The sequence below is a fragment of the Mus pahari genome, chromosome 8, assembly GCF_900095145.1.
Source record: "Mus pahari chromosome 8, PAHARI_EIJ_v1.1, whole genome shotgun sequence".
NCBI classification, from domain to species: domain Eukaryota; kingdom Metazoa; phylum Chordata; class Mammalia; order Rodentia; family Muridae; genus Mus; species Mus pahari.
Window position 1 is genome coordinate 91,953,645 of NC_034597.1, and position 21,076 is coordinate 91,974,720.

Below are 21,076 nucleotides of genomic sequence, written 5' to 3' on the forward strand. Positions count from 1 at the left end.
CCTTCCTTCCTTCCTTCCTTCCTTCTTTCTTTCTTTCTTTCTTTCTTTCTTTCTTTCTTTCTTTCTTTCTTTCTTTCTTTCTTTCTTTCTTTCTGGAAGGCTTTTAGTTTTCTTTAGTTTTCAAAGCACCCAATGTATAACTTGTGTGTCTCTTGTCAGCAAGGAGATATATTTTTCTCTTCCTGAACTAATGGTTTGGTTTCAAAGTGAGTTTTGGGCTTATTTGTCCTGAGACAAATCATAAAATCGAAGGTTTATCTCCAAGAGGAAAATGAGTATCAAGACTGAAATGAAATAATGAATAATATTAACAAGAAAAAATATTTTGAGGAAGTTAAGGCAACATGGGACTTGACCTTACACTTTGAGTTTTGAAGCTATCCCATCATGTGCTATTTTTTTATTAAGGTAAAATTATATGTTTCCTCTTTCCTTTCCTCTTTCTATCCCCTCCTGCACAACCCCTTTCATGCTTGGCAACTCTGAAATCGACAGTTTCTTTGTCTTTATTATTGTTGCATACACACATGCACTTGTATGTACACATATATAAATATAACCTACAAGGGTCTCCTGTCATTGTTGGCATGTATATAGTTCCAGGCTGACCACTTTGGATAATCAATAAGGTTAGCTCATCCCCAGGAGAAACTAATTCTTCCTTTCCCATCAGGCATTGGTTTCCTATAGTTTTGGTCTAATGGTACGACCCCATGAAATTTCTCCCTCTTGAGCTAGCACATCTGTTGATATTGCTAATGTTCTAGTCTTGCTTGTGTAGCTATTTCTAGGAGAGACTGTTTCACAGCAATCTTCCTGGCTCTTACAATCCTTCTATAACCTCTTCTATGACCTTTCATAAGCCATAGATGCAGGAGTTGTGGTAGAGATCTATCCACCAGGACTGGGAGCCCCATAATTTGTTGATTTCTGCATTATGTCTAGTTGTGGTTTTCTGTGATGGTTTCCATTTGCCATAAGGAAAAGGTACGTTGATGAGCAGGGTCTACATTTATCTGTGGGTATAAGGATAAGATTTAGAATGCAGGAAGGAATTGTGCCAGTCTAGCCAAGTGAGGTAGTAGATTATTTTCTAAAGTCCATGATCACACCAGCCCCCAGGAAGATGTCTAGGTTTCTAGTTCCAGAAATAATTTCCCTCTTATTGAGTGGGCCTTAAGACCAATTATTCGGATGGATTTTTTTCTTCCTGGGAGATCACCAGTCATGTTAGTAATAGGTCTAATAGCCATGTTATGCAACAACTGATAGAGGAACATGCCTTCCAATCCCTGATTTACCCCTATCCCCATCAACTGTATTATATCAGCAATGGCAACTCTTACAAGAGTCTTGTCTCTAGTTTTACTGCAAGAGGACATTTTACAAAAGGTAGTTTTTACTTTAGCAACTCCTTTTCCAGAAATCCACAGAAAAAGGACATTTTTCTTAAGCAAATATGATTACTATTAAAAAGGAATTTTTTTAAAAAAAAATTCAAGGTACCATAGAATCTATGATGGCAGCATGGTTGGCTAAGATAACTTGCCTCACTCTTCTTTAAAAGTTTACTAGAGTTAAAGATAGATAGCCAAGAATTATCACACAGCAGACAAACAGACAAGACAGCTGTTTTCATGGAGTGAGTTTATAGATTGATTCAGTCACCTGTATCTGCCCTGTAACCATGCTGCCCTCTTGAGTTCAGTGTAGGCAAAGAAAGGAAAATTTAAGACATACCCTAGTGGGGTGAGCCACTGCAAGCCCTTTACATCCGTGCATGAGACACAGACACTGCTCGGAAAGAAGCAGAAAAGCCGAGAGTCAATTCTTGTGTGTGACTTCTCTGACATTCCCAGCATATTTAATTCACAGTGAGAGACTGAATAGACTTCACTCATCCATCAGAAATATCTCTATCTATAGGCATCACCGAGATCCCAAGAACACAGCAACCAGAACAAATGCAGATATGCACAGACTTTCCATTTACTCAATGAGAAATACCGTGGCTTTTAGTAGTCATGTAAACCAATACTAAAGAGAGATGTCGTCCCCTGTAGCTGATAAGCTGAATTAGATTAATTATTAATGTTCTAAACTTCTGATTTCAAATAGGTATTGAAGAATACCTCGTATTGCTAGTGATATTAAAGACTTCCTAGTGGAAAGGGACATCACTCACATAAAGCAAAAAATAATTTTTATTTGAAGTCAGAGTTCCATTTGTCAATATCTTCCCTGTTTGTTGACATATACCTCCCAAGATTTTAGTATTGCAATATGAGGATAGTTTCTCCCTATCTCCCTGCTGCATGTCTCTCATATTTCTGCTCAAGACAAACATGGCGTATGCCACTCCACTGTTTCACTTCCTGTAACCAATCAATCTAGCAGTCATCACTGTGGATGTTTCTCATAATAACCTCTGGAAATGGTCCTTCATTTCCCACAGTGCTGCTGTAGTGACTGGTACTTCCCAGCCTTCTAACCACGACTGCTGCCAGTCATGACTTCTACAATCCCATCCGTCCACTGCGTTGAACAGTGGCCTTCCTAAAACAGGAATCTGGTTACGTCATTCATCTAAGTGCAATCTTCCAGGGTTTTTCTTTTACCATTGAGTCACAGCCACTCTTCAAAGACCACCATGACCCGGTTTCTGCATGATTTCCCTTCCTAGTCTTGTTACTCTTCTCTCACAAGTGAAACCTTTTTCCACCCATCCTCTCTGGCCTATACTCTTTATTCCCTCTGGTTGCCATGCCAGAGAAGGTACTATGTATCCTTGGGTACCAATTTCAGTATTTCTCAAACTCTCTAGCTACAAGGTCTTTAGAGGTGTGGGTGGAATTACCTTGTTTCTTTCTTGGTATAGCATAGTAACCTAATGACACTATGCCTGAAACATATTAAGTGTTTCACAAATTTAATGTGAATAAAAAGCTAAATTTCAGAATAGCCAATGCTCTATGATAGTCCACCTAGGTAAAAATGTATCATATTGCTTCTCCAACATTCTCACCTCCTATCCCTGAAACTAAATTAACTAGAAGAAATCTACTTTGTTATGATTTTTAGTTGTTATGCTGTTTAATTGGGCCAATAGTTGTTTCCTGCTTACAACAACCTCAAGAAATCACAGTGACTCAGGAACCCTAAAATTATTAGTTATGTGTTATAGTTAAAATATTTAAATCATACACAAATCTACTAATTTTTGAAGATAAAAGCTTTAAGGATATAAAATACTCACTGAAAAAGTATGTATATGTCATCTCACTTGTCTGTGTCAATAAGTTTAGGAATTTTGTGAGTTATTTCACTAGATGCTCTATTCTTTTCAAGAAGATTCATTTTGAGCTGAAAATCTGATGCCTAAGATCAATTTCTGACAGAAAAGAAAAAAAAGTTAATTTTTTTTGGTGTGAAAACTATTTAATTTTGTAAATGTGTTGGATAGTTTACAAAAGCAGATTAAGTTAGCAGTGTAGAGAGGAACATATTGTACCCTATTAATAAAAGCCTCCTACATGTACACTAGGGAGGAAGAGTCCTTAGAACTGAGCTAGTAACTTTCTTGCATCGGAATGTGTCCTAGGAAAAGCTGACTGGCGAGAAGCTCCACAGTTTCCCTTGGTTGGCCCTGTAAGGGGGGCCCATACACCTCTACACAATGGAGAACACATTGCACTATTACAACATGGAAATTCTTATGCTGAAAAGTATGTGTGTGGCTTTATACCTTGGATAATGCACATCCTGTCATTTCTAAATGGTTAGAAAACTACTCATTAAAGGCATTCTATGATGTAGCTGAGCAGAATGTGCAAGGGTTGGGCTTGATTCCTCCCACCAAAACGAAAATAAAAGACACGGAAAGCCTTCAAGTCGAGCACTTGCTCAACCTTGTAACACTTGGCTTGCACTTCTATAAAAAAAAATCTATTGCTCACGCTTTTGACTCACAGTTTTTTATCTTTTGCCACAGTGTAAAAGACACCATGCAATATACATGTGATCTCAATTAAAGAGCATTTATTTTTGCATCATTTAGTTTGGGCAGTCTAAACTTTTACTGGATCTGCCGGTCGAGTTAATGCTACCCATCAGTGTGCACACCCCAAGAAAATGCAAATCATGTGCTGTTCACCATATAGCTCCCTTTACCTATTGGTATAGGTTATTCAAATAAAGCAGACCCTGTAGCTTACCCAACCAAACTTGGTATGTGCTGATATCTAATAAAATAAGAAAAGTTATATGAAACCTCTAATATGATTTCTTGGAGAGTATCTTCTTTGAAGGCACGCATGTGCTCAGCTTTTGAGCTACCTGCTGTAGTTGTTGAACCTGCAGGCATCTGGCTCCCTCTGCTTCCTCTGGTGGAGCAATCGCTTTTCCTTCAAAACTATCGCCCAAAGAGCAAGAGTGAAGTGTGCAGGCAGAGACGGACGTGGTCAGCATCCATTCCAGTAGAGCCACAACTGGAATATTTCTGAGGAAGTAAAGACGTCTATCTACCCCTAGGCTGAGGAACCCAGTACAGACTTCTAGAGATACCCAACAAAACCCGTATACTATATTGTTTAAACACATAAAACATATTCTCTCATAGTTCTGGAGGTGAGAAGTCATCTTGGCAGGGTTGGTTCCCTCTTAAGCTAAGAAAGGAAAATCTCTTCCAGACTTTTCTCCTTGACTTTATCTTCCCATATTTATGCAACACATACTTGCTCAAGTCCAGATTGGTCCCTCCTCTCACACTGTAATTAAAAGCCAGAGCTCCCTACAATGTAACACTTGGTTATTTCAATGTTATCCCAGTGGAGAATGTATAACTGCCTGGTACAGAATTCTGGTTTCCCAACCTTCCCATATCCTGTGAGCTTGCACCATTTACTACTGCCAGTTTTAATTAATACCATGATATTCCGTATTTCAAGCTTTAAGCCAGGAAAGAATCACTTGCTAGTGAAGGCTGTTAAGATAATGTGGTTGCCTCTGATACTATAAAGATAGCTTTTGTAATAAGTAGTAGAATCCATCAGGGTTTAGGCAAGTTCAAAGACTTCTGTGTACATTGTAAATATGCACATTTATAATGTGACTCACACAGCTTCATCTGGTAATGTGGAGGAAATCAGTTATGAATATTATGCCACCATTCAGATTAAAACATCAATTAATATACCTGAAATACTGTATATTTTAAATAGTTTCACTAGAATATGTTAATGCACACTAAAAAATATTTAAACAAATTTCTAGATTTTTAAGGGGATACCAATAGTATTTTAAGTGTGACGTTTAAGTGGCTATAGTGTGCTGTCTAACTTACATAGTTTATCAACTATGAATGGCTTGAATATTATAAGGGAAGTATTAAATCCCTCTCCACATAAACAGAAGGATACTTTATTGTATTTTGCATCCTAATAATATTAGCTTTGTGAGTGAGAATCCATAAGTTCATTCTTTGAAGAGTAATTGTATTTGTATCTAACATTTTGAAGCAGGAGAAGGGAAAATTTTAGGAACTGGAGTTATTTCAAAGACATGAAATTTTAGGCCTGAATAAAGATGAAGAAGTCCCTTGAGACTGTGGAAACAATAACTCGCTCTTCCGTCACCACATTCTATTAACTGTTAGTCATTTATACTGCCTTTCCTCATGGTTTAAACATGGCGTTTTCCTCCCCAAAGCCTTGTGTTGGGTAGTGGGAGCTTCCTTTACAAAAGGAAATCTAAGGAATTACGTTCTGAAGGAAGTCAGATGGGCTTCACTTTTTCTGATTCTGAAGCAATGCTCCTCACTATGTGCCACGACAACGACATTTTCAAATTCACGAGAACAGCAAACAAGATCATTTAATATCATGCTAATATGCAAATGACGAATGCCTCACAACACTCCAGAGGGCCCAGTAAACCATAGCAGATGTAATATCATGAGACAAGCTACGACATAAGCATCTTATCGTCACACTTTCCCTCCACCTTGTGAACTTCTTACTCGGTTGTTGGGCTGAGGGTTTATATTTCTGTAATGCAATAGTGAGAGTTAAATCTCTGGCTAAAACATCCAAGCACTGGTTTTACGTAGGCAGGTAGTTTGATTTCTGCTCTTGGTTCTTCTGTAAGTTAGTTCACTAACTTTGGGAGATTCCCTCATTCTTTCTAAGCTTCAGATGCTGGTCCTGCAAGATCTCCTGAGATCAGAATGATCTCATCACATGAAAGTGTAGTTAGTGCTTCAGGGTACGCCAAGTGCTCATTCAGTGTGAGCTATATGCTTTTTAGAAACAAGATATTCGCTTTACATCCAAATCACTGACCCCCCCTCCTGGTTGCCCCCCACCCCATAAGTCCATACACCCATCCCCTCTCCCCTTCTCCTCTGAGAGGGTGGGGGAGGGGCCCTGACACATCAAGTCTCTGCAGGGCTAGGTGTATTCTCTCCCACTGAGGCCAAACCAGCCAGTCCAGTTAGGGGAAGGGATACTCACAGTCTGGCAACAGCCTTAGGGATAGCCCCCTGCTCCAGTCATTGGGGGACCCACACGGACACTGAACCACCAACCAAAGAGCATACAGGGGCTGGACCAAGACCCCGGCACATGTGTAGCAGATGTGCAGCTGAACACTTTTTAAGACCGGATTTCCCAAGCTTTCTAAAGAGTGATTTCTCTCTCACTTATAAGATCTGCACTCATTTAAATGGTACGAGAATCAAACCCAGGATTGATTGCTAAGTACGCTATCTACCCTTTCAGCCATACATTCATATTTATCCACAAATGTATAAATTAAGTAACTCATCTTGTTTTTGTCTATTCTATTTTCATCAGAGAACAGGACCTAGAAAGTTTAACTGAAGTACATTCTCATGTGTCTGAAGAGAAGAATGGGAGGTAAGGTCGTTTGTAATCCGCTTTATTTCTTAGGAATTCCATATATACCTGAGTAATTGCTTAGATTTTGAGGGGATTGAATTGCTCTTTGACATTTAAATATACACACTGTCCAAATAAGTAAAGTTACAAAATCATATGCTTAATAACTAACACAGAAAAAATTAACAATGTTCTAATTGTGTTAGAATTTCTCATTTCTGTGGCTCAGTCCTGTTACTTGGTATAAAAGGTGTCATGAAAATTCAAAGCCCTTTACTTGGGTTGTGAGGGTCTATTTTTATTCCCCGTTGCTTGGCAGGTTTTCAGTACTGAAGGAGGTACCCAGGACTCACTTCCGTGGATAACACCTGTTCAAAAGCATACACAAATTTCTCATCGTCACAAAGCAAAATCTCATTTTGAAATTTCTTTGTACAACAGAATATAAGGGTTTAGCATTAAGAAGAATATTAGGTTATAAACTTTACCTCATTATTACACACAAGTTAAATTAGGGAGGGAGTGATAACTTCTTCATGTGTAACAATGCTCCTACCCATGTATGGGCTAAAAAAGCCATTCATTTCCTCATTTTAAACCGTCCCATGGTGTTTCCGTCATTTTTTTTTTTTAAGCTTCTGTGATTGTGTAAGAAATAATGGCTGTTGGTATTTTTGCAGAGAATGATCTGGCTAAGGAAAGAAGAGCTGGCTCGTTATCCCCAGGCTGTCTGAGAAATGCCCTTGGTTCAGACAGAGCTTATGTTTCTCTTGCTCTCCGGATCATTTGTGTCTTTTTGTTGTGACCCCATTGAAGTCTCTGATTGAATGAGAGAGGAAAATGTTTAGTAGGATCTGCAGCTCCCGGAAACACATCCACATCTGGGAACTGCATAGGACTAACACCTGACCAACCTCATTCAAACATTATTTGGAAGTGGTCAATGTTATGAAAACAATCTGAGTGACTAAATGCTGTTCAGGAACTTTCCGTTTAAGTTGATTTAAGAGCTGTTTCATTTTATGTTCATGAAACGAGGTCTTGCAGGAAGGATTGAACGGAGATTGGAACCTCAATGTATGAATTTTAGGGAACACAACTCATTTGAGAACAGTAGTGTTTACAGATTATTGACTGCTCCTGTGTGTGCATTTTACAAACTGGTGAGGTTTTAAGTTTGCACAGATAAAGACAATGTAAATGCACTAGGATGTCACTCATAGCCTTCCTCTTTGAAGCTATGCATTTCTTAAGTTGGACTTTACAGTGCATATCAAGTTATTTAGGTAGAGTTAATATTTGCTTACTGGTGCCAGAGTTTGAAACCGGAGTCTGATGAATTCTAAGAAATCACTAAATTTGAATATTCTTGAACAGTTCTGAGATAAGTTTATTATTCTTGGGATGATATATAGCCTGATAATCATATGAGAAAACCTGTAATAGTTTCGATCTCACCCTTTCACTCAGTGCCATAACTTGAAAATTTACTCACCAAACATCTCCCTTAAAGCAAGATGCTTAAGGATAAATAAATGCAAAGTAATTTATTCTAAATGAATACATAATATGTTCATTACAAGCACAATTCCTCACAAACTTTTATTGACATTGAAATGTGTACACACATTTAGAATCACATAAATATAATGGCTTTAAGTGCATGATGTTACAGCCTAATGCATTTAAAATAAACACATCGCACACCTTTGTAAAGTTTTGAACAAAATGGAGAGAAAAGTCATGCTAACCTCAATTTATAGCTTCATACCTGTAAATTTTAGTATATATTTAGCCAAGGCTAAATTTTTTAATAGTTTAAAACCTAAGATAGTTTCAGGTACCTTCCTCTAATATTTTTATTTATTTTATTAGTGTGTGTGTGTGTGTGTGTGTGTGTGTGTGTGTGTGTGTGTATCAGAGATGTGCTATTAATACATTTTCCTCTTTAAAAGTTATATGGAACAAGGCGGGAGAGATAGCTCAATAGTTCATAGCATGTACTGTTCTTGCAGTGGACCAGAGTTAAGTCTCATCACCCACACTGGATAGCTCACAACTGTCTAGTATTCCAACTGTAGAGGGATTGCTGTCTCTGGCTTCTGTGGGAACAATCACACAAATGCACAACCCCACCCACAGACAGTGTGTCTGTAAAGAAGGCTTTGCAAACATCTCAACTCCGCTGTAGGTTTCCATGCCTTTGCTCTTGAAACTTACCAACACAGAAGAGGAAAAAAATGCTACAATTTTCACGCATTTTTTTTTTTTATTGAGAATTTCCTCCATTCCCTGGGAGAAATTGAGTGTGTTTATGCTCTGTTAAACATGGTGACATTTTTAGATCAGCAGAAATCTAGGTCAGACTTTTGCAGTCTTCAAAGTATTACCTTTCATTAAAGCAAAGTGGGAACTGAAACGTCTCAAAACAACCCCTGGCTCCTTCATTAAGGTGATGAATCCTTAGATATGTGGTACAAAGGAAGGTTTCTAAACGGCACCACTGTTGTGAAAAACGATCAAGGTACCAATTTTCAATGGGTTTTCTCCTTGATGAATATACATTCTGTCATGGCAATGGGTAATATGGCTTGTGTCTGTGGATTATTCTTGAAAGTAAGACAGTGATGTCTGTGGAACCAGAGGAGTCAGTGAAGCAGACTTTGTATTCTGTACGCACCTGTGCAGAAACCAGGTAGAGGTAGAGAAATACTGTCCACCAAGGAACATTTTAATAGAGCAAAAACACGCCTAAGTGACTCTGATTTTGAATGCCAAACACATGTTTGCTCTTGCAGGATAGATGACCAAGCCAATGGATTGACTAACAGTCTACTCAAGGAGTCCACAAGAGCCTCGGTCTATTCTTACGAAGCCAGAAACAGCCTCAGGTACTATAGACAATTACAAAACCAATGACCACAAGATCCTTGTGTTTATTTATTTGTAAGCAAGCTAATCATGTCTTTGAAGCCCGAGACTTTCTATATGTAACTACCCTTATATCAAAATGTTGAGTTAGCAACTCAGTGATTGCTGGGACATATGTAGAAGAATGTAAAATGTAGCTGTTGCTTTAAAGTCTGCAATTACACAGAACATGATTGTGACCCTGATAGTGACAACTTCTTTTAGACATTTATTTATTTTATTTTTTTTTGTGTATATATATATATATATATATATATATATATATATATATATATATACATATACCTGAGTTTATGTAGATGCATCACATATGTACTAGTGCCTACAGAGTCTACACATGGTCAGATCCCCTGGAACTAAAATTACAGGTGATTAGGAACCATCCAATGTGTGCTGGGAATTGAACCTGGGTCCCCTGCAAGAAGAAGTGTTCTTACCTATTGAACTATTTCTCGGACTTGATGGCATTCACATTCTTCAACTAGATCTGTCTGACTGTAGCATTAAATCTAAGGTCTAAATAGTCAAAATCCACTTTGAACTTAAAGTTTATGGGAGAAATATAAGGCTTAGAAATGAATGGAGCATTAGGAAACCAGACACTAACATACAGCACATGGATCGTTCAAATGATCTTCATGCTCTAAGATGAATTTACTGAATCATCAGTTTTCACAATAATCCTATAGTAGGACAAGACAGTGGATGTCTGTAATTAAATGGGAGAGGTGGAAAATTCTGCAGGAATTCGTTAATGACACTTGACAGTTGGTTTAGAAGGAATATATATATATATATATATATATATATATATATATATATATATATAATCTTTTGCATTTAATTATAAAATCGTTTTGTTTTTATCATCCACACAAGTAACATTTCAACATGAAGCTAAATGGTTTTATTGCAGCTCCAATTCTGGAACCAAGACTGCTGGGCCCAAGGACACTGTTGTTTATACAAGGACATATGTGGAGAACAGGTAATAGGAAAGTGCTTAAGAGAGCTCACTTCCTGTCATAGCTGTGAAATGGTCAGTACCACACACGAGGTGCTACCATTTCAGGGAATGCTCTAAAAATGAGAACTGGCCTAATTATAGGGTAACATAGAAGCAAAGCACAAAGATGTAGACAGAGGTGGCATAGGCATACATGATATGCGTGAGTCCACATGAACGAAGCCCAGGACAACAACAGTTGAGGGAAATCTATGTGCGTGGCAGTTCCCACAGGCAACTCAGTGCCTCCTTGGCTCAACTCGTGTCTAACTTACACACGCAGCTCCCAAAGTAACTTTTCTCCTAATTTCCATATCGCTCTCATGGTTCCTTGATTGTAATCTGTGCCATATTTTAATTAAAGTAAAAGATAAAACATTTAAGAGAAAAAACTAAAGCAATAAGTAGATATTGAATCTTAAAGAACCTGATAACAGATAAATAGCATGAGAATGATAGACAGTAAAAACGAGAAATGAAATGTTGGCCAGTGGGATAAAAGGAACAGGTGTTTATTCTACACTTACATAGTAATCTGTTTCTGCATGTTGGTAACCCCATGGTTACCAACCACATTTTCAGTACATTCTCCTTTCTAAAGAAGTGTCTCATTTAAACAAAGGCCACCAACTGTGCTATCAACTTTCAAGAAACGGTAAATTTCTAGAATTAAACGTAGTCTACTAAACACTATTTCCATATTTTTTTACTTATTAAATAGTTGATTTAAAATCACTGACTTTGTCTATTCAAGTACAGAAACTAAACCACATTTGAATAATTTAACCATGTTGATTATGATTTACTGTTATAAACAACTGTATATTTGTTATTAGAACATGTGTGTGTGTATATACAGGCAGCAATTATCACATATGGTTTCTAGATTGGCTTCAACAGTATCACTTCAGACCTGTCATAAGTGGAACTTACTTGGCCCCACCTTAGACCTAAAGAATCAGAAACTCTGCCATTGGGGTTCGGACTATCTCTATTTTAACACAGTCAACCTATTTTTGATGCAAATGTATGTTTGAGAATTGTAACTATAAAAGATAATATTGTATTATGTCAGACCAATACCTAACGTGACATAGATGGCCTTCAAATATCTCTAGCTTTCTTGAACACAGGCAGGATGGTTATAGTGTGACGGACGTCTCTGGAGTTAGGTTCAGGGTTGAGTTGTTTGTCATTTACTAACCTGACAGCCTTGGCAAGGCACTCAAGTGTGTGTGCACATGCGTGCATGCCGGTGCGCTGGTATTTATGTTAGACTATTTTACTTACTTAAATTCCTTAATTGGTAAATTTCTGTAGTACTGAGAATTGAATTAAGGGCTTTACATCTGCCAAGCAAACTCTTTACCACTGAACTGTCTCTCCTGTCCTCCTATATAATTTTCATTGAGACAGGATCTTGCTATTTATCCAGGCTGGCTTTGAGCACACTCTGTCGTCTAGGCAGACCTTGAACTTGTGATTTTTCTGACTCATCCTCCAAAGCAGGTGGGACTGCAGGCCTGTACCTCAGGACTAGCAAGCTTTATTTTAGCAAGTAAGTGAGAACAGTACGGATCATGTGAAAAATGATGGTGTCCATTGTTTTTACTCAGACTCTGTCTCAGCCTGTTCTGTTCCCATTGGTCACATATTGACTTGAGGGGGCTTTTTCTGTCATTACTTCTACAGATTAAAAAAAATTAAGGTGTAAGGACACCATCTGTGTTTGCAATATTACAAATAATTAATAATAGTGTGTTAGGGAATGTGTGTTTTCTTACCTGTGTGGAGGCAATTACATCAAAAAAGAGAAAAAAGTTCCGATTCTGATTCTCACATGTCACTATATGTCCATTTTTAGCAAATCGCCAAAGGATGGATATCAGGAAAATATCTCAGGAAAATATATACAAACCGTTTATTCAACTTCAGATAGGTGAGTATGCTTGTAGCTCCATTTTAGACACAAAGTGGATATACACACATTATATACACACAAACATGTGCACACACTTTAATGTGATTAAACATATATGTATATGTCTCTTTGTCCTTTTTTGGTGATGGCTTTGATTGGTAGACAGGCAGGATTTGATTGGTAGACAGACCACCGTACAGTTCTGCATTTGGACACCTGCTTCCTAGTTGCGATCTGGTTTTTATGTATGTTATTATAAAAGACCTTTTTGTGCCTTCCAAACTGCTTCCCTGGCCAGTCCTTTTTCTGCAGGCGATTCCCTGATGTCCCTAGCCTGCAGCATTATAAACACCCATGCTTTGTTGCTTCATTAGTCTGCCCTGCATGGATTTCCTGGCCCAACACCTTCTGGACTCAGTTTCTGGGAGGACTAGGATGAGTATGCATCTAATGTGGAGAACTGTCCACCCCAGGCCTTTTCTTCCTGTGACTTTCCCCTCATTGTTTCAGATTCATGGGCTCCCCCAGGTAATCCCCAGGAGGGAGGGCTTGCAGATCTCCAGGGAAGTAAGTCAACACCATTAGCATTTCAACCCAACTTCTAGAAACAGCTGTTATACAAGGACATGTTCTTCCGCTGTTAGGATGTGGCTAGCAGGGCGTGGCTAGCAGGGGCTGGAGGCGTGACTGTCTGGAGTCAGGACATACCTCATCTTTAGGTGTAGCTTCAGCTCCTAATGCAGTGCTTAGCACCTAACAGGCACACAGTAAGTGATACTTGAAATTATAAGCTCGCATCCCACTTGCTAAGAGAAATACTTTAGAGCTGTCCTTTCTCTGATGGCGTTCCGTGGCCATGGCTTCGCCAGTGCAAAGACCATCTCATAGGAAGAGACCATTTCTTCCTTCTTTGTATTTCTGACCCTTTATCAGTGCTTGTGGAATAAAATAACAATATAGAAATTCTATTCTCTGTGCTTTTGCTCTTAAATGAGGGGTTTTGTTACATACATATACACATACACATATGCATATGCTCATGCACGCACATACACAAACATATGGAAAATTTATAGGGAAATAATTGCCAGTCATGTGTGTGTAAGTAGCTGTAGAATAAATTTAAAGTTGCAAATATTTATAAGTGTATATATATAAACAACCACTATGCAATTTGCACATATATATGAAGCTATATAATTTATATGTGTGATTTACATATATGTAAATCTTTATATACCTATATGTGTGTTTGTAGTGATTACAGTGATGTAATTAGAATGACTGAAAGCATCAAAGCAGACAAGCTTTATCTACTCTTAATGCCTTTCCTCTCTACTTTCTCTCCCCCCACCCCACCAACTCCCTTTTCTCTGCTTACACTCTCACTGGGTGGCAGAAGGGCAGTGCCTGGGCAAGCCCAGCACACATCAGGGACAACACCCCTGCATCACCCCGTTCAGATCTCCTCACCGGATGAGTGTGAGCAGCAGCGCATTTGCTGTTCTATGTCCCTGTTTTCTTTTCTATAAAGTGGCATGCAGATAAAAATCCCATCCTCTCATGATGAACTGAGTTTTTATAGTAAAACACAAGAATGCATCATATGCTGTAGGAGTATTGTTCAATGTGTATTATTTATATGTACAGTCAGAGTCATCCAAATAGTTCTCTCATAGCACGTTAAGAGAATACATGGATGCAGATCATAACAAAATTAATGTATGCCTGCACTGTATAAGTATTGCGTATTTTCATTTCATTACCTTTTCATGTATGCTATTCTGGATACTTAGACCTGCATGCTAATAATCACGCAAAACCAGAAAAATCTACTGGGAGCTGTTTTAGACAATTCTAAGAACTTTCAAAGGGAAAAGAGTCTTTACTGGTATGATTTCAGATTTTTGACTGTTGATAATATCTATAGTTCATTTGTTGTTGAAGATTAAGCTTCTAAAATAAGTAAGAAAAACCACTTTTCCCATCATCAATCTGTAGCAGGGTCCTTCATTTCTTTAGAGGATAAATTAATTTTGTCATGATCGGTATCCCCTAATGATCTGCATCCACATATCCTACTTCCTGCCAAGGTACCACAGGCGCTGTTAGTAGGACTCTGTACAGATTCATCATTTCTGAGTTTATAAATACAGCCCCAAATGGAGTTCTATTTGGGGCCTATTGAATGTTTTCAGAAATGAAAATTTGCATTAATCTGCTGTCCAATTTCCCTATGCAGTGTATGGAGAGATATATGTGAACTCGTTAAAATGTTCTTCTGGCTTCAAGGAATGCTTCTGATTTAGTTTAACTGGGAAACTGAGTGCCCTTTTCTGCCCTTGCTCTTGATGGCTGGTAAATGAATCACGTGAGGCTTTTCCTGTGTGTTGTTTCCTTGATGTTCTTACATCCTAAAGCGCCGTCAGGATCAACATGTTCTCATGTGACTTTAGAGGGCACATACCTGCCCCTACATGACGGCAAATTTTAAATGTTTTTAATTCTATCGTCACTACAGGTCTGTCATTGAAAGAGACATGTGCACTTACTGCCGCAAGCCCTTGGGGGTGGAAACCAAGATGATTTTAGATGAATTACAGATCTGTTGCCATTCCACCTGCTTTAAGGTAAGCGCGTGCTCACTTAGTGTTACCGAGTGTGAGGAAGGTGGCACACCACCAAGGGAAATACACCTACTGAAGTGCTTATGAAGCCAAAGCTTTAAATGCTCTGCGACCCGCATCCATACCACGCTGCTCAAGGGTCCCTAGGTGCTCTGCAGCGTCACCCTCAAAGGTCTATAATTACTCTCTTGGCTTTAGGCTTAGAATTCTTTCCTCACCCATCTCTTAGGAGACTTGGGTCTGTGGAAAACATAAGCATTTGCCATTCTTAAGTTCCTGTAACATTTTAATAAACAGTGTATTGCGTCATGCATGTAACAGAATCATACATGGACAGTAGACTGTTGAACATAAAGCTAGCTCTTGTCATGAGCTCAGGACTTCACAGTGATTTAAGCAGTCAGCTGTGGAGCCTATGGTCCACTGTGGCTGGACAAGTAGCAGACGTGTTCAATAGCAAACACTTCCAAGTTTCGTTTTGCTCAGCTCCTCTCACCTGGGGTTGTGTGTTGTATCTGTTCACACATGTCTCAGTGCGACTTTGTGAGCTTTGCACTGGGAGTCTGAAGATCTCAGTTCTGCCTCTGCCCTTCAGTACGGTGGCCAGCGGATCTGAGCAATCAGATGATGACAGCTGTGGTTTCCTTAGCTAGAAAGTAGATCATTGGCTGGGATATGGCTCTCAACACTGGTTGCAAGCACAAAATCATAAAGACTGATTAGGAGAGAAAAGCCTTAGAATACACAGACAGGAAATTTAAGGTTTCAGACATTATTTTTGGATACTAGTTGTTTTAGAAGTTCCTTAGATTTATCTTATATGCATCCAATGTGAAAAGCCTAAGTCCTTTCTCATGGTGGGATTCTATAGTAGATGTAAATTATTTATTTTAGTCAAATAGATAAAGGACTGTGTCCATTTGGTGGTTTGTCCACCAGTTACCTAACAATCAAAACCATGGAGCATTATTTTAATATAAAATTATTTTAATATAAAATCACATATCCAGGCTGGCAGGATGGCTCAGCATGTGTCTCACCTGAAGCCAATCTGAGGACCTAAGTGTGATCCTTAGAGACCACGTTCTGGAAGGAAAAAGTAAATTCCCGCAAGTTGTTTACTGACTGTCTCTTGAGTCTCATGGCACATGTGATTCCAGTAAATAAATAAATAGGCAAATGAAACCATAGCACAATATAGGATTATAAAAGTGTAATCTGAAAATTAAGCAATTCTTTGACCATAAGATGAAAGTATTTCTAGTTGCAAAATATACTCCATTAAATAAAAGTTTATACTCTTAGATTTTTAAATTGGTATGCATAAAATTTTCTAAAATAGAAATTCTTCTGGTTATTGCTTTTGGTAAATAGGAATAACTTCCATTCGTTGCATTTTATGTGATTCATTTCCATTTGACGTATTAGAGACTGTGACAGACAAAAATATGCCTCATGCTCAGAGAAAAAGACAGATTGCTCTACAGCCAGTGTAACAGAGAACCACTTAAACTAGTTTAAATGTTTAATATAAGAATCAAAGACAATTTGCTTTAGTGATTCATCTTGAAAGCCAACCAGTCTTTTTAAATCTGGCCAATCAGCAGCCATGTCTAAGAAAAATGGAGGCCAACCTTTCCCGCTCTGTAACTGGTGCAACTCCTCACACCCCTCCCCCACCCCTGTATGATTAGCAATTCCTTTAGTTTGGCAGGTTGTGCCTGAGTCACGCAGCTCTCCCTTGTGGAAACAAAGGATAAACACAAGTCTGCTTTATTGTTTGAGACAATGGATGGTTCGCTTGTCCTTGGCATAGCCAATCTGTGAACCATTCTGTTGGCTCCATTGTGTAGAAAACTTCCCTGGGAAGGCTCTCTGGACTAGGCCTGCAGATAGAAGGATGCTGTGGAAAGTTCTACAGAGGGGCGTCTCAGAACTGAAAGGTTTTCTGTCCCTACTCCCTTGAGGATACATTCTCAGTCTTTAATATAAACTTGTGTTGTTTTCCTCAGTGTGAAATATGCAAACAGCCTTTGGAAAATTTACAGGCAGGGGACAGTATTTGGATTTATAAGCAGACGATACACTGTGAGCCCTGCTACTCTAAAGTGATGGGTAAGTGTTGTGCTCTGCACAGCAAGCATTCTTACTAACACTGGCAAGTATGTAGTACTGCTAAATATGAAGTATTTCAATAGTATTCAATACTTTATTAATTATAGCTAACGAAAAAGTAAGCAGCAGATAGTTAGACTGTGGCAGTATTTTGTTTATGATATACATTTGTCAATATTTATACTATTTTTTTGTATCAGTCAGAAAGCGGTATAAATAAAGGACCATTTATTTTATATAACTTTCCAGTTTGTGAAACAGAAATATTTTTCTGATTAAATGATTATTTAAGTTGAATCATTTCTGTGGGTACACTTTTGTATTTTCATTTGAAAATACAATTAGATATAGTCATAATTATAATCCTTGCCTTCTAATGGTACTTTTACCTGAAATAGTTAATTTTTATGTTAAATATAGCATTTTTTTAAAAAAAAAAAACATTACAAGACCAAATGTTACTATAGCTTAGACTCTTAATTAGCATCAGTAAGGAGAAAGCAAGATGTTATGGGTATGCATTTTTAACTAAGCATGAGAAATTTAAGTGCTGATCTAAAACACATGTAGAATATGTCTGGAAAATAAAATCCTATAAAATTTAATTGATTGTTACAAGAGAGTACATTCAACTTATTTTTAACTTCGACAATAAGGAGAATAAGAAAAACAAATCACTATTGAAGGGGCAGTCCGGAGTCTCCATGTTTTAGAGGACCTTTATTCTTGACGATGTTGGTGTAGTGAATGAAATTATGTGGGATTCCTCCACAGGATCAAAAGCATAGAAGTTAATGACAAACTCATGAGCTTTAATGAGCTACTGGGAGGCTACATCTGGAAAAATATCCAGAGTCTCGCATTCCATCAGAGTCAACTACAAGAATAAGCTTAATTATATTTGTCCTCTGCCTTCCTCTTTGCTTTCCCCAGATTATTTCTCGCATCCACTTTCCATGTTGACTTTGCAGTTCTAGCCAATCCGGTATTCTGCCCCATTCTGTGTGTGTATGGGGTTCTTCCAAATTTTCACTCCTGAGAGTCCCTGACATGATGTATGGGGCATGCTTTGCAAAGGCTCACAAGTCCGTGTGTCCTCCCCTCTGTCTTTGTACACTGGGTAGTAATACCTTTTAAAAATCATATTCATAAGCTGTGGCTCTAACTTGTTTCTTAACTGTGCACAGCCCATGTGTGGCAGTTCATGATTGGCTGACGCCACAGTGAAGACTTCAGGACCAGAAGGATGATGAGATGCTTAATCCAGTACCACCCCCCAGGGAGAATGATTGCGGTTTTTCTAATTTTGATCGTGGGTTTATTTTTGTGTTGATTTATGGGACTAACTTTGTTTTTGAATTTTCAGCAAAATGGATTCAATAACACATAGAAATGAAGACGAACACCTTTGTTGAGGAATTTAAAGCTACATTTTAAGAATATGTAATCTAGAAAAGATCTACGTTGAACATCATCTCTTGTATCAAAATAACAGTTTTGTTGTTGCACAAATAATCTAATTACATTGAAGAAGGTCACATACGTGAAAGGAATCATCTGGTATCTGGCAAGGTTTAGTGATAAAAAAATATCTACATAGTTTAGTTACCAAAGTCAACAGCCCTGAACATTCTCAACCCTGAGCAGGCCATCCCTGCACCATTTTTGGCTGTTCATCTTGGTTTCCATTATAACCCAGTTTCTCATCTTCTCACCTACATCCCCCTAATAATTTGCATTAGAGCATTATTGACACCCTGACAAATAGCCTGCTGGAAGCAAGATATACTTCTTTTTTCTACAAAAGAAAACACATGTAGAAATTTTCTTTTAAATTTTTGGTTCAAGATATCAATGTTCCAAGTTGTCTGGACCTTAGAAAAAAATCACTTAAAGTTTCCAGACTTTCTGTGACATTATCTATGACACCATAGATATTAAACAAAATGATTTCTAAGTCCCTCCTTGCTTTTCCTATCCTCTGAATCTAAAAGAGATTTGAGTTTCCTGCTTAGAAACATGTTGGTATCTTTGTTAGCTATATTGGGAAATATAAATAATTTCACCTAAGTGTCATCCTTCAGTTTATCACAGTCATAGCTTTTGAAGAGTAGTCTTAAAACTGAAATCAGTAGCTCTATGGGTGATAGGTAAAAATCAGATAACGTGTAATTTGTTAAACTTTCTTTGCATGTATTTCAAAATCTGGGTGACCAAATAATCTGAGAAATAATAGCTACGTATTGCAAGCACATTGTGTAAGTTCATGTTATGAACAGTTTATGTTTATAGAAGGCTCACAACAATAAAATGAACTGTCAATTTCTGTAATGTTCGCATATCATTCATTAGCATTGTTTTTCGTCAGTCATACTGAGCACAAGCTATATTCTGTACTATGAGAGTTAATTATTTTCTAACTGCTTAAAATATAACTTTCCTTTTGAAAGAAGTCTTTTGTTAAGAAGTTGGAAATTAAATACTCATACACAAAATCATTATTATTGCTAACATCAAAAAAATTGAACATATAAAGTATGTTATAGGCACATGGCAACTATTTCTTGAAGAAAGAGTGACTGGGCTGAGCTGGGGTGTAGAATTCCTGGGGAAATTAAATATGACTGCATGATTAGCAAAGTGATAAATTTAAATAATTATTCTCCTGTGTAATAATTTTATGCCTCTGTTCCTCTTAGACACTGGTCCACAAAGTGTTAAACACAAAGTGCTTATCAAAATTCAGCAGTATATAATTGTCCTGTGGGGAGGGAGCCAAAAAAAACAATTAATAATAATTTGATATTCATTAATTCACGCTTGATGAGAAGCAGTGGTAATTGAGCCATATGTTTTATTGTTCTTTTATTACATGCTATCAGAGTGGATCAAAAGAAATCATTTTCTTAGAGTTGAAATTGACTGCAGAAAGCAAGGCTTAAATCGCCCTCGTCTGTCTTATAAAATACATTAACATTTCAATGCCTTGGTAGTAATTAAAAATCATCTGAATATCATTTAGAAATATAAAAATCTGAAGAGAACACATTTCTCGCTTTTCCGTAGCAGTTTTATGGACACTTTCTTGCACAATAATGTATTAAACCAAGCCAAAAGCTGTTGGAGAAACAAAGTGTACACATTATCAGAGAGACAAAGGTTTCTGACTCACTGAGACTCCTCCATTATGTCTGAGGACTTTCTCACTGTCTAAATGACAGACTTTTTTTTTCCTTAACAATTTGGAAGATTTTGCTATTTCTATCATCAATTAATCGTGATATGACTGGCATACTGTTCCTGCAAATCACCAACACCAGGTCCTGAATTCTGATGTAAATTTTTAAAAACTCCACATCAGAGATATAATAGTTCTATTAAGGCAGCTTTCTTTGTGTGTGCATGTGTGATGCATATCCAGCTACATGCATGTACATGTGTGTGGAGTCAGAGATGGTTGACTTTGGATGTCTTGCTCAGGTGCCTTTCCTCCTCTTTGAGTCATGATCTTTCATTGACCTGGGAGCTCACTGGTTCTTCTTAGCTATCCAGCCACCTTCAGGGGTGCTCCCGTCCTTCA

The 21,076-nt window shown here is 37.8% G+C and overlaps 1 protein-coding gene across 2 annotated transcripts in view; it reads left to right on the forward strand.

Annotated features, from left to right (window-relative positions):
- Scel (sciellin) overlaps positions 1-19,822 on the forward strand; it is a 99,988-nt gene extending 80,166 nt beyond the window's left edge. The window contains exons 25-31 of one of the 2 annotated variants that reach the window (XM_021203754.1): positions 6,852-6,914; positions 9,695-9,787; positions 10,744-10,815; positions 12,698-12,772; positions 15,276-15,384; positions 17,394-17,496; positions 18,863-19,822. In XM_021203754.1, the coding sequence (XP_021059413.1) occupies positions 6,852-6,914; positions 9,695-9,787; positions 10,744-10,815; positions 12,698-12,772; positions 15,276-15,384; positions 17,394-17,496; positions 18,863-18,879 (532 nt within the window). In that variant the 3' untranslated portion in view covers positions 18,880-19,822. The remainder of the gene's footprint in view (positions 1-6,851; positions 6,915-9,694; positions 9,788-10,743; positions 10,816-12,697; positions 12,773-15,275; positions 15,385-17,393; positions 17,497-18,862) is intronic. The other variant, XM_021203755.1, reaches the window with a different exon arrangement.
- Positions 19,823-21,076: the final 1,254 nt, after the last annotated feature.